General features: G+C 48.0%; 1 protein-coding gene across 1 annotated transcript in view; it reads left to right on the top strand.

The window, feature by feature from the left end:
• CDS2 (CDP-diacylglycerol synthase 2) overlaps positions 1-7,776 on the top strand; it is a 61,176-nt gene extending 53,400 nt beyond the window's left edge. The window contains exon 13 of the mRNA XM_069496509.1: positions 198-7,776. Coding sequence (XP_069352610.1) covers positions 198-330 — 133 coding nt within the window. The 3' untranslated portion in view covers positions 331-7,776. The remainder of the gene's footprint in view (positions 1-197) is intronic.
• The last annotated feature ends 5,710 nt before the right edge of the window (positions 7,777-13,486 follow it).

Here is a 13,486-nt window from a genome sequence, read left to right as displayed (position 1 = left end):
TAGCTACATCAAAGTTCCAGTGAAAAGCATCCCAAATGTGAATGTAGTTTTCATTTTTTACTGCTTTTGGATTTTCTGAAACCTTCCCCCACCCTCCATTAGTAGAAAATCCAGAGATCAGAGCAACCTCTTGGATAATCAGGCCTTAGAAGCTTCTAGGCCCCAGCTCAGCACTGTTTCTTCATGTTCCGTTCCAGGGGCCCTAATCCAAGCAAACTGATTCAGCAGTTCCTGACCTTGAGGCCAGATCAGCAGCTCCACATCTTCAACACGCTCCGGTCTCATCTGGTCGACAAGGGGATGCTGACAGCTGCCACAGAGGACGAGTAGGGGCCACCCAGGGCCGGGAGAGCAGGAGCAGGACTGAGCAAGGGGCAGGTCTCCAAGGCAAGCCCTGCTGGTGTGACTCAGACAATGACAAGGCTTCAACTCACTGTCTTTCTTTCTTTCCTTTTTTTTTTTTTTTTTTTTGGTAGGGTATTTTTTATTTGTGGATTCAAAAAATCTGTATATACGGTCTATGTTTATGATTTGGGTTGTGAGTAAGCTGTAGCTTTGCGTTGGAAAGAAGTCATGGGGGTAAAAACTGTTTGAGTTTTTTAAACAAACAAAAGTATTTAACAATCCAGAAAACAACGTCGCCCAGCTCAGGAGTGTGTCTGCTTGGTGGTTCTAGCCCCCATCAATTGAACTGTTTCTGGGCTCAGACAAACACAGACATGCATCTGTGTCTGACCAGTTCAGGGGGCTTCCTCACCTGTGTCGAGGGGCCCGGCTTGGATGTCTTTGCTGTCCTGGAGAGCTTTCACCTGGGCTTTTCTAGCAACCACGAGAGGTTGCCTTCTGTGGGACAGAAGGATGGATGCTTAGTAAGAGCGAGGCATTCCGTCCACACGGAAATCCTGCAAAGTGTAAAGAAGCTCTGCTTCATAGTATGGTTTTACCTTCCTTCATCACAGACTGAAAGAAAGTTTCAGTTTTTATTTTTTTCAGAAAGCACGAGAAATTATTTATAATAGTCTGGAGAAAAAACACACTGTAATATTTCAAGTGTATGCAGTAGAATGTACTGTAACTGAGCCCTTTCCCACATATTTTCGGCTCGAGTGTCTCCCGTAGGGCAGTCCAGCTAACTGTGTCTTTTTCAGGGACGATGCTGTTGCGTTTGTGCTGTAGACCTGCTGCTGAACCCTTCCGGGGGCCTTCCCATCAGGCAGGGAGCGGAGGGCTTCTCACTCGTGCACCCTTTGCCTGAACACCCATGTAGCTGCTGTGTTGTGTATATTTTCCTCTTAAGGGTGTATATATCTGTTTGTTTTAAAAAGTCACTTATTTCTCACAGTGATTTTAGTTGCACCATGACTTTTCACTGAAACCACAAAGTCCTGCATAAAACTATGGAAAACCTAAGCTGATTAGAGGCTTGACTATTTTGAAGATTAAATGCACACTTTTTTATATATATAATGTGACCAGTTTAAATGTATTTTGTATTTGACTGGGGTACCTTTCATTGTTGTTACTTGCTAAACTGTGATTTATTTTTTTCCCTCCCTAATTATAACGGTGAGATTGACTTGAGGAAGATAGATGAGTCCTAAGCAATGGAGGAGCGTGGGAGAGTTAGTTTGCTGCCCAAATGTGTTAAATTATTCTGTGCCATGGTTGCTTTCACTTCCAAGGAGGGTGTAGTGACTTGCTCCAGCACATTGGTCTATTGGTGCTTGGTGTTGTTTCTGCTTGTAAATTAGCCTTACTGCCTCCCTCAAAGCTCCTGGGCGACCCTGGTCTCTGAGGCGTGGGGCAGAGAACAGAGCCCTCAAAATATTTCAGTTCACGTATCACTGTGTGATCTCCCACATGCGTGCGGGGTTGAAGTGGCTTCTTTCCCCTGAACTTTCACTTCATTTCAGCTTCATGGCTTTTCTCGGTCAGATCCAAGGCCTTCTTAAAAACAAAACACGTGTGACCCCGGGCAGGCTGCATTGCTCTCAGGGGACTCACTTTCCATGCTGTCTTCCCATTTCTCTATCCTGCAACTCTGGCTGAGCAAGTTCACATGGCCAGAGGCTCCTGTGGGTATTGAGTCACGTCCTGGGCACCCCAAAAGGAAGCGCTTTCAGACCTTTTCTAAATGCTTGTCCTCCAGGTGAGTCAGTATCTCAGCAACACATCTGAAGCAGTGAGGGTGATCAGTGATGGGACTGTAGTTTTCAGATTGGAGAGTGAACCTGGATCACCAAACTAGATACCGAAGGGCGCCTGTTTGTCTCTTCTGTCCCTTTGTGGGTATATGTGGGTCCTTGGGAACAGGGAGTCTCACTGGGGCTCAGCAGCAGAGACTGTCTCCAGGGGGGCTGCCTTAGGGACCAGGAGCCTGGCAGCAGCGGGCAAGGTCTCCTTTGTGGATGTGGTCACTGAGGGGTCCTGGGAAGCAGGAGCTGGACGCTCACTGGAGCTGCCCGCAGGAAGGCCAGAGGGTTCGCTTGCCCTTTATTGTCTTCTGATTTCCCCACGTGCTTTCTGGGGAAGAGGAATTTCCCAGTCAAGTAGCCAGAAGAGCAACGCCACCTTGTGTCCATAGAGCGCAGTGTTTCTCTTTCTCCTGGTATTTACAGACAAGATTCAAAAGGCTGTTTTTACATACACCCATGCCGATCTCGCTTTAGACCCATTTTTTTTTTTTTTTTTTTTTTTTTTGGTCAGAAATAAAATGTGACTGAAACCGTGTGCCCCTCCTTGTGTGAATTCACCGTTTATCACTTCCGTGCATGGTTTTGTGTTTCTCACTTGTTTATGTATTCATCAATACTTTGTGGTCCCGTTTTAGAGATTTTTGTTTTGTTTTCCAGTTTGTGTCCTCTGCATTCTCACAACAGCCTTCTGAGGTGCCTCAGGTGAGAGTCCTGAGCGCCTGAGCGGGGACAGAGCTTCCCCGGGGTGGCCGGGTGGCGGGGTGGCGTCGGCATGCGCTCTGTGCGCAGGACTAGCCCCGCTTGCCTCGTGAACGTGGTTTGAGCGCGCCTGGGGTGTTGCAGCTTCCCTTCCCTCAAGCTCACGAGGCCTGGGCTGAGCCAGGTTGGAGCTTAAACTGCTCTTAGATCATAACTGGTGAAGTAAGGAGTTGATGAGGAAGGGTCACAGAAACCAGTCCTGACTCTCGAAATGCAGCCTGGTGCCCTGACCCGTGAGTCGTGCTCATGACAGCTCCCAGGGCACCGGGTCTCGCCCTGTGTGTGTTCGCATGCCGCCCTCTGAACTGCATTCAGCATCTCGAGAGTGCACATTTGTGTTTTACTCCTGCAAGTGAAACCCTTTAAGGCAGCCTGGGCCTTCGGTATGTTTATTAGTATTTTTCCCTTTGCCTATCTGCTTATGTATTGTCTGTTAATTATTTTTTGTCGGTTTCATATTCTGAGCACTTTAGTAGCTACAGTATTAACTACATTTAAAATGTATCTACCCTTAGTGTTGTACACTCTGTAATGTGTAAGAACTAGTCTCACATCCGTTGAAGCTAGTCTCTTCAAAGGGGTGAAATATAACTTTTAACCTATACAGGTGGACTTGGAAACCATTTTTATGGAATTTATTTTTTCCCGCTGGGCTTTTAACCTGTAACTTGACCTATATTATGCAAGACAATCCCCAAACTGTACTTTAAGGAAGACTACGCAGACCCTGTGATTTGAGTTTAAGCTAAATGTTGAGTTGGAGGGAGCCTGATTCACATGGACTCTTAAGTTGAGATCTTCACACCGTCAGCAAACTCCTGGCAGGCTCAGGTCCATCCTGCTGTTGACAGATTTGGGTAGGGGGAGGATGTGAACGGCACAGGGCGACAATCAGCCTTGCTGGGGAGAACTGTTCAGCAGTGGCCTTGGTCCTTATGAAGCCAGACCTAGATGGATTTCTGAGGGAGCAGGTTTTCATCGTTCTACTAAGGGGGACGATTTCACTTGGACCCGGGTTCCTGTTCTGAGGGCAGGGTCGGGAGGAAAGGCTAGGGGAAGGCTGTCCAGGCGACTGTTGAGGACACATCGCAAGACGGTAAGCTGTGGGTGGACTCCCACAGGGCTCCAAAGAGCAGCTGGAACAAACTGTCAGCTCCTGAACACAGGGACTAATACTCACACAGAGCCTCATAGTCTTCCTTGTCTCGGCCAAAACAATCTTCCTTTTCTTTTTATCACCCTCCACACAGCTGCCCAGCTTCTACTTCTTAAAGAATTAACAGTTCCCACTTCCTGACTCAGTTCCCCTTGTTGGGTAGGGCCTTGTGGCACGGCCTGCATGGGTTGCTGGAGTTTGGACCAGGCGGTGACGAGGGATTCTTACTTCAGGGCTCTGCCTGGCCCGCCTCCTCTTGGGCCTGGACTTTTCCCTCCCATGTCCCCTACAGAGGGTGGGCCGCATTCTCCGGAAGAGTCCCAGCTGCTGTTTCCTTTCCAGGTTGACCAGCAGTGGCCTTGCTCACCTGGCTCTCAGGTGGATGGAGGCTGTGCTTCTCATCTGGAGCTGTCTCTTGATCAAGGCTCTCACCTGTTTGCATGGGGACCATGTTTTCCAAGGCGCAGAGATCTCCACTTTGAGGGCAGTTTAGGAGGTATACTTTGGATGCTGAAGTGTTGGGTGTTTTAGGGCCTGTGGATGATTGATGAGAATAGAGAGGCAGAACATGTGCAGTCTAGGGTTTTATGGCCAGTGGGTTTCAAATCTGTTGGCTGTTTGAAGACTGTCCTCTCCCCTCCGCTTCTCTACGGAAGGCCTGTATACTGAGGTTCCTTCTCTTTTTATTCTTGAGCCAGTGAGATATCACGTGTGTTTATTAATGATTATAATATAGTGCTTAATATGTGCCAGGCATAATGCTAAGGGTTTACATACATTATCCTGTTTAATCCAGAAAACAACCTTTGGGTATTATTATCCCATTTTATAGATGAGGAAACTGAGTGTGACTGAGGTCGAGAGCAGTGGTTAAGAGAGCAGACTTCAGGCTCAAAAAGCCCTAGTTCTGAGAAGGTTGCTCGGCTGCTGCCAGCTTCCACCTCCAGCCCAGCTGGCTCTGATCATAGTGCCTTCTCCATGGGGAGGTTGTGAGGATTTAATGAGACAATGCATGTAAGCATTTAGCACAGTGCCTGGCACATAGTAAGCGCTCAATAATGGTAGTTCCTTTTGTTGAACTCTGCTAGTAGTTTGGCCCACGTTGGTGTAGTGCCACAAACTGGGTTCTCAGTCACCACACTGCCACCACGCTGCACGCAGCCCAGGTCCTTCTGAGAGAAGCGTTCTAACCTTATCACCCCTCTACGGCATCTTGGTGCTTCACGTGTCATTAAGAAGGCCAGCCTGACAAAAGGAAAGAGGCTGCGAGGGTGTTCAGAAGTTCTGTCCTTAATGGGAAGGGCTGGCCTGAGAATCTTGCCCACCTCCCATGCCTGTGGTCTGGACTGTCCGTGGGGAGGAGGCCGTTTCCTCTTGCCTGGTGGTGCATCCACTCTGTGGGCAGTGAAGGCCTGTCGGTGACTTGCTGTGGATGCCGCTTTCCCCTCTGGCCAAGAGCTGCAACCTGCACACACAGCTTGGGAACCTGCAGCAGGGAAGAGTAGGGAAGAGTGGGGAAAACAAACCTGCTGTGTAGGAGACCGTACAGACTAAAAGCCTAAAAGTCCTGCCTACACCTGTACAACGCAGCCAATCTGGGGCCTCGTGTTTCATTCTTTCTTAAAAGTATTAACAGGATAGAAGTGAGCGACCCATTGGGGACAGACGGCGTAGGGTGTTTGTGTCGGATTCTAGGTTAGCAAGGAATTAAATGGGGGATTCATGAGTGGAGGGAGAACAGGCACAGGACTGGGTGAAAAAAAGTTCCTTTAACTTCATTTTCTGAACAGAGACAAGGGGAACTGGGGAGGGAGTGTGCGCGGCGGAGGCTTCCTCACTCTGCAGGAAAGGTGCTGGCTGACAGGACCTGTGGAATTCTGAAGCCAACTCAGTAATAACAGCGTAGAACTACTGGCTTGACTGTGGATTATTTCCTGGGTGTTAGTGGGACCCAACAGCCTATTGCTAGCATTTAAATAACAGTCCCTGTCCTTCCGTTAATTAATGAAGTCATGGTAATGCCACGAAGCAGGAGAAGATGGTGGTGGGGTTTTAGCAAGCAGCGCTGTGACGGGCTGATCCTGGGCTTGCCCCCGAGGGTCCCCTTGCCCTTCTGGGCTCATGTTTGCCAGGCCTGATGCTTTCTCCCTCATTGTGCCATTGAATGGACCCAGGGCAGCCTTTTGTCCACACAAAGTCTCGGCACAGGGGGCGAGGGACCTCTGGACATCGAGCTGAAGATGCCCCTGCAGTGGTCACCCAAGGCACTGGCAGGGCCAGCTCTTTGCAGCCCCCAGAGGACTTTCTCTGCAGAAAGTGCTTGGAAGGTTTAGCCACCTGGTGATTCTATGCCAAGTGAAATTGTGTTTGCTGATGTCACCCACGTAGCCGTCCCTGTCATTGGCTGCTGGGATGCTTTCTGTCACTTGCGTTAGGTTCTGGTACTGGTTTTGCTGGCTTTTCTGAAAGGAACACCAGAACAAAAGAGGGCTTAAGAATGTTTTCTAGCGTGCAGAATGTGCCGACGTTCTTTGTGAGTGTTCTTTGTGTGCTGTGTCTTCTAAATCCTCTATACACAGAGCACCATGGGCCTTTAGCAAACCCTGCGTTTCTGTCTTGCTGGGCGTCTGGGGGCTGATGACGAAGGGAAAGAGCTGAACAGACATCAGGGCCAATGAAACCAAAGGTTGGAGCCAAGAGAACAAGTCAGGGATTGGGAGGCAGCGGTTTATTGTCATCCAGCCAGAGGACGCCCAAAAAGCTGTAGGGGCAGCAGCAGGAGGAACACAGGGGCGAGGAGGGGGCCAGGAGTCTGTAACTGGGGGCTAACTCTAACTGAGGCAGCCCAGTGAATGCTCATGTGGGTGTTGGGACCAGAAAACTGGGCTCAGAATACCCATGCAGGGAAGTTTGAAGTTCATGGATTATCTTCTAGAGTTGATACCGATTCCAAGTTTTAATTTCTATTGCTGTTTAATACCTTCCAAAACAGACGGGGAAGATCAGACAGGAACCCCCTCTGTTTTGAAGAGTCTTGGAAACCCTGGTGTTCTTGGGTGAGTCATGCACGGCTGTGGACATCCTTCTTAATTCTGTCCACTTCGAGGATTTATTTAACCTGAAAGTTCCCCAGACGTAGACATGGCCTCCCCACCCACTTTGGGGAGCTGTCTGTGCTTGGAGTGCCAGGCGGTCACACGGGCCCATCACTGCCAGCGTCTGTGCCTCCCAGAGATCCACCGTGTCTGCCCCGGCCGTTCTGCCCCTGTGATTGGGCGAGCATCCCCTGGTCAGTCTCTCTGCCCTGCCCTTGGTAAAGTGGATGCACACGGTGGAATCAGTTATCTGGCAGTGATAGGGCGGGTATTGATATTCAGTTTTCCCACCCTCGGACTCGGGGCGACCTTGAAGCAACTCTTGGGTGTGTGGGTCCACGTGACAGTCCTCACAGCCTCCCCAGGTAGGTGTGTGCCTGGGCGCTCCTGCTGTGCCGTCTCCCCAGCGTGGCGTTTCCCTAAATCCGCGTTCTTGCTGCAGTTGATCTGTGTGCACTTCTGATGAGTATTGACCGAAACGTGTAGGTTCTTTCTCCACACGGTGTAAGAACATGATATGCTGTACATTGGAAAGTATTTACCTTATTTATATACCTGAGTGTTCCTACTACACAAATAAACATATATTAAATTCTAGATCATGTGCGTGTTCTGATTCGGGGGGGTGTATTTTGAAGGCCAAGGGTACAGAAGGGGTGTGCCGACCTGGTGCAGATGTTGGGGTTGCATCTGTGGAACCAGCGTTACTTCTCGGGATGCTGCTGACCACTCCCTGCTTCTGGCGACACCTCTGCCCTTGGCCTTCGCAGCCTGCTCCCTGGCTTCCCCCGCCCCCTTGGCTGCTCCTCCTCAGCCTTCTTCCTGGGCATCTCTTCTCATCCTTAGATCTGTGGTCCCCAACCCCCGGAGGAAATTAATAGCTGCTTCTGCTGTCAGGTGGCAGTGGGGCCACCTGAGGCCAACCCCTCCAGGCCTTTGCCCCGACCTGAAACTTGGTGGTCTGAGGCAAGGAGGAAGGAGAAACTCACTGAAGGGGAAAGGGGAGGGCCCTACCTACAAAGAAGTGGATCTCCAAGTCCAGAACCACAGAGGGCGGGCCTTTGGACCTCAACTCTCTGTCAGTGACCTTATCCAGTCCCCTGGTTCTTAGTGTAGAGTAACATCCACACCTTGATCTAGCTAAAGTTGTTTTTTTTTTTTTTATGAAGAGGTAGGGGGTTGTGAGGAAGGGTGCTCAGTTGCCTTGTTTGTTTTTGTTGAGACAGAGTCTCACTCTGTCGCCCTGGGTAGAGTGCAGTGACATCATGTAGCTCACTGCAACCTCCAACTCCTGGACTCTAAGCGCTCCTTCTGCCTTAGCCTTCCAGGTAGCTGGGAGTACAGGCATGTGCCACAATGCCCAGCTGGGTTTGGGTTTTTGTTGTTTTTCTTTTTGCTTTCTTTTTGGTAGAGATGGGGGTCTCACTTTTGCTCAGGCTAGTCTCAAACTTCTGAGCTCAAGCGATCCTCCCGCCTTGGCCTCCCAGACTGCCAGGATGACGGGTGTGAGCCACTGCACTCGGCCGTGCTACGGTTTTTATTTCGACCCCGGACCAGTCTGTTGCATTGGACGCCCCCATGTGGATATTGCACAGGCAAGTTGAACCCAATGCGTCCGAAACCAAACCCCTCATTGGCCCATTCTGGGGAATGGGCCAGAATTCCAGAGGCCTGGGTGCCCTTTCCTCGAGGAGGAAGAGCAGCATTCCCTGTTGGTCTCCTGGGGAAAGAGGGAAAGGGGAACAAAGCAAGAGCGGCTTCTGTGTTTGGTTACTCAGAGGCCAGGCAGTTGGGGCGGGAAGCCCCAGTGATGACTGATGGTCTGGCCACCACGTGCTAAATCAAAAGCCACTCCCCTCCCCGTATGAACCAGAGGACATTCCCCCAATTATCCCAATAATGTCCTTTAACAAAATAATGTGTATATTTTTGACTGGTGGGATGGGAACGTCTCTTCAGGGGCTTTGAGAACAAGAAATACCCTCCCTGCCTCCTCCCCACGTGCCCCTTCCCTCACCTGCTGGACAGGTTCCTGGGGCGGCTGTTCTAGATGCCCAGGTATAATAAAATGCGGTACCCAGCACGGTGAGGCAGTGCTGTCACGGGCCCAGCAGAGGGCAGTCGTGGGCCAGGAGTGACGTGCAGTGCCTTGGCGTGTGACACATCTCGGGGGCATCCTGGCTCAGCTTCCACTAGCTTCGTGACCTGAACAAAACACTCAACCGCTCAGCCTCCTCTTCTATAAAATAGGGATAATTGAGAAAATTCGTGAAGCACTTGTCCAGCTCCTAGCACTTAGTAATCATTCAACAGGAACTTCTATTTGTAATCTTACCGCGTTGGTCCTAGAAGAGAATTTCTCAGGGGTGCAGGGGACGGAGCTGGCACCACTACCCCGGTGAAGGCAGGGATACAGTGACTGTGAAATCTTGTTCTTGTCCTCATGAACTTCATAATTAAGGGCTGGACATGAGGCTAGGAACATGGAGACGGAAGGGAGCTCTTGGGAATGAAGTTCAGGGAAAATGAAGTTTTAGCTGTGGCTGAGTTTTCTCACCTTGGGTACCCTAAGGCCGGCTGGAACTAAAATCCACACTGGAGTGTTGGCCGAACATTCGTGGCACTGTCCAGGTTCCCACCAGCTGCTGGAATCCCCCTCCATAACCATCCTTAACAAATCCAGGAAGGAGCAATGGTTTGTCTTCTTTTTCATTCTGGTTGAGGGAGTGCATGAGTTTGATTCCTAAGTCCATCACGTACTGGCTGTGTGGCCTTGGGCAAATTATTTAACATCTCTGTGCTTCCAGTGTCCTCATCTATAAAATGGGGGATAATAATAGTACCCACCTCATGCAATCCTTGTGAGGATTAAATAAGTTAGTACTTGCAAAGAGCTTAGACTGGCTTCTGGCACACAGCAAGTTGTCATAAATATTAGCTTTTATTATTTCGGTGCCCTCCTGATCTGCTTTTCTTTCTGATCTATGTGCTTGACTTTTTCGTATCATCCTCAAGGTGGTCCCATTATGGGTGGGGGAGTTACTCTTGGGTCGGCACCTCCCTGTCCCTAAATATAGCTATTGTACAAGTGGCTGCTCATATTGAACTTTCTATAGCCACCAGCCAACCTTGTGGAATTTTTTTTTCTTTTTTTTTTTTTTGAGACAGAGTTTTGCTCCACTGCCCTGGGTAGAGTGCAGTGGTGTCATCATAGCTCACTGCAACCTCAAACTCCTGGGCTCAAGTGATCCTCCTGCCTCAGCCTCCCGAGTAACTGGGACTACAGGCATGTGCTATGACACCTGGCTAATTTTTCTATTTTTAGTAGAGACGGGATCTTGCTGTTGCTCAGCCTGGTCTTGAACTCCTGAGCTCAAGCCATCCTCCCGCCTCAGCCTCCCAGAGTGCTAGGATTACAGGTGTGAGCCACTGCTCCTGGCCCACTTCGTGGAATTTTTATCTGACCAAGGACTTCCAAAGATGGAACATTTTGAACATCAATAAGGGTAATAACTGCAATTGATTGAAATGTATCAATTATGTTTAAATACATGAATTTGTAATGATAATTCAACTCAACTGATCCCTGTTGGAGGATGGTAGTAAACCAAATCTATTTCTGAAGCTAGTAAACAAATGGAAAGAATCAAGCATTTATCCCGTCTTTTCTAAACAAACTGTTCCGTTGCTATTGAATACCTTTTGCGTAAGGATGAACCAACTAGCAACCAAGGCAGTGAGGCAGTGCTGGCTGGGACATCAAGTAACAGAATTAAAAGCAGGGAAACAGACCTACACGTATATGGTCACTTGACTTATGCAAAGGTGAGGGTGCAGTGAGGACGGGTGGTCTTTTCAATAAATGTGCTGCATATCCATGTGAGAAAATTGCCTCACACTTCACACTGAAAAAAAAAAATCAATTTCAGGTGGACTGTAGGTCTAAATGTGAAAGGCCAAACAATAAAGCTTTTGAAGAAAACAGGATTTCAGGCAGGTGAGGTGGCTTACATCTGGAGTCCTAGCACTCTGGGAGGCTGAGGCAGGAGGATCGCTTGAGGTCAGGAGTTCGAGACCAGCCTGAGCAAGGGCGAGACCCCCATCTCTACTAAAAATAGAAAAAATTAGTCAGATGTGGTGGTGAGTGCCTGTAGTCCCAGCTACTTGGGGGGCTGAGGCAGGAGGATCCCTTGAGACCAGGAGTTTGAGGTTGCTGTGAGCTAGGCTGATGCCAAGGCACTCTAGTCTAGGCGTCAAACAACCAAACAGAAAAAAAAACCCACAGGACCACCTTCATGACCTTGGAGTAGGCAAAGATTTCTTGAACAAGACACAAACGGGCCAACTGTAAAAGAAAAAAATGGATAAATTAGAATAAAAGGCCACTGTATTAGGTACCTTAAGGGATGCAAATACTGTGAAATCTAGTTCTTATCCTTATGAACTTTATAATTAAGCTTGTTTACTGTTTTCTTTCTCTTTTTGTTAAGAGTAGAGCTTTTAAAGCTGGCTGGCAGGCTTGCTGTCCTACTCTCCCTGGGTGGGGGGCTCCCTCTCTCAGGTCCCCTGCCATTAGCTTGCTAAGTGTCCCCAGAGAGCACGTCTCCCGGCTGAATAACTGACGTTTTCCCCTTGCCTGGCCTAGATCAGCCTCCATTTGGAGCGGTGGTTTGGTGGCTGAGGAATGAGAATGTGTCGGGAGGAGGACAAACAAACAGGTCTCCTCTCCATCATCGACAGCTGATTTCTGTTGTCAGCGTGCTAAGGTTGTGAAATCGTCAATCGGTGGTTAAGATTCTGTTCGGGTCTTGTGGTGAGGAGAGAGGTGGTAGCTGCTGAGAACGTAATCAGAAGGCATTTGGGGAAATGGAAAATTTGCTGCATGGAGCTTCAGCTGATCATTCACTGAGCTCAGAGAGGACCCTCCGCGCTCTGCCCCTTCCTCCCTGTCCCTCTCTCTGAACTCTGGGCCATGTGTAAGGAACCGTGGACCTCGAGCAGGAGTCAGAACAAACTCAGTGGCCCAGGATTATTCTCATGTATTCACCAAAATAAAAATGCAAAAAATAAATAAATAAATAAATCATACCCTGCCCTTGTTAGTAAGAGAGTGAGAGACATTTAAAATGGACCATGATCACACTATGTGGGGAAGTTTATTAGGGGTTAATTATCAATGACATTTATGAAAGCTTTCCCTGGACCAAGGATTGTGACTGACTCTTTACTGGCACTATGTCCTTTAGTCCCGATGTCATCCTAAGAGCTCAGTATTATTCTACCTATGTCATAGATTATGAAATTGAAGCCCCTAAAGATTTAGCAACTTGGTCAAGTAGATTGTTAAGGGTCCCAAGACAAACGTCTTTACGGGTCCTAGCCCCTCAATCAAATGCCATTTGGCAATGAATCTTTCTCATTTTGTTATCAAACTGTCACCCAAATTATTTGAAGCCTGAGGCCTTAATTAAAAATCTGGCTGACGTGTTTATAATAATTATAATGTGTCAGAGTGCTGATGCCATAATTGAAAGTCAGAGTGTGCTTCATTTTTTTAGCTATATGTTTAAAAAGGATTGATGGTGGGTACTTATGCCTCAGGGCGGCACCCCCTTGATGCTGAACCACTCCCAAGAGGAGCTAGGGCTATAGCTGGCTGACCACAAATAAAGAGAACCTAATAGCTATCTTTCTGGAGTGTTCCTAAGGTTAGGAACAGGACAAGGATGTCGATTTTCACTACTTCTACTTGACGTTGTACTGGAGGTTCTAACCAGAGCAGTCAGGCAAGAAAAAGAAATCGAAGTCATCCAGATAAAAGGAAGAAGTAGAACTATCTGTATTTGCAGATGACATGAACTTTTATGTAGAAGGCTCTAAGGAATCCACTGAAAAACTGTTAGAACTAATCAGTTCAGCAAGGCTGCAGGATACAAGATCAGTGTACAAAAATCAGTTGTATTTCTATACATCAGCAATGAGCTATCCAAAAACAAAATTAAGAAAACCATCCCATTTGCAATAACATCAGAGAGAACAAAATACTTAGGAATAAACTAAATCAAGGAGATGAAAGACGTGTACAATGAAAATGACAAAATTAAAGAAGACATAAATAAATGGAAAGACATTCCTTGTTCATGGATTGGAAGATAACATTAAGATATCCATACTACTGAAAGCTATCTATAGATTCAACACAATTCCTATCAAAATCCCAATGGTATTTTTTATAGAACTAGAACAAACAAGTCTAAAATTCATATGGAACAACAAAAGAC

The sequence above is a fragment of the Eulemur rufifrons genome, chromosome 20, assembly GCF_041146395.1.
Source record: "Eulemur rufifrons isolate Redbay chromosome 20, OSU_ERuf_1, whole genome shotgun sequence".
In the NCBI taxonomy this organism is placed as follows: domain Eukaryota; kingdom Metazoa; phylum Chordata; class Mammalia; order Primates; family Lemuridae; genus Eulemur; species Eulemur rufifrons.
Note: the sequence above shows the minus strand (reverse complement) of the source record. Positions and strands in the feature narration are given on the sequence as shown.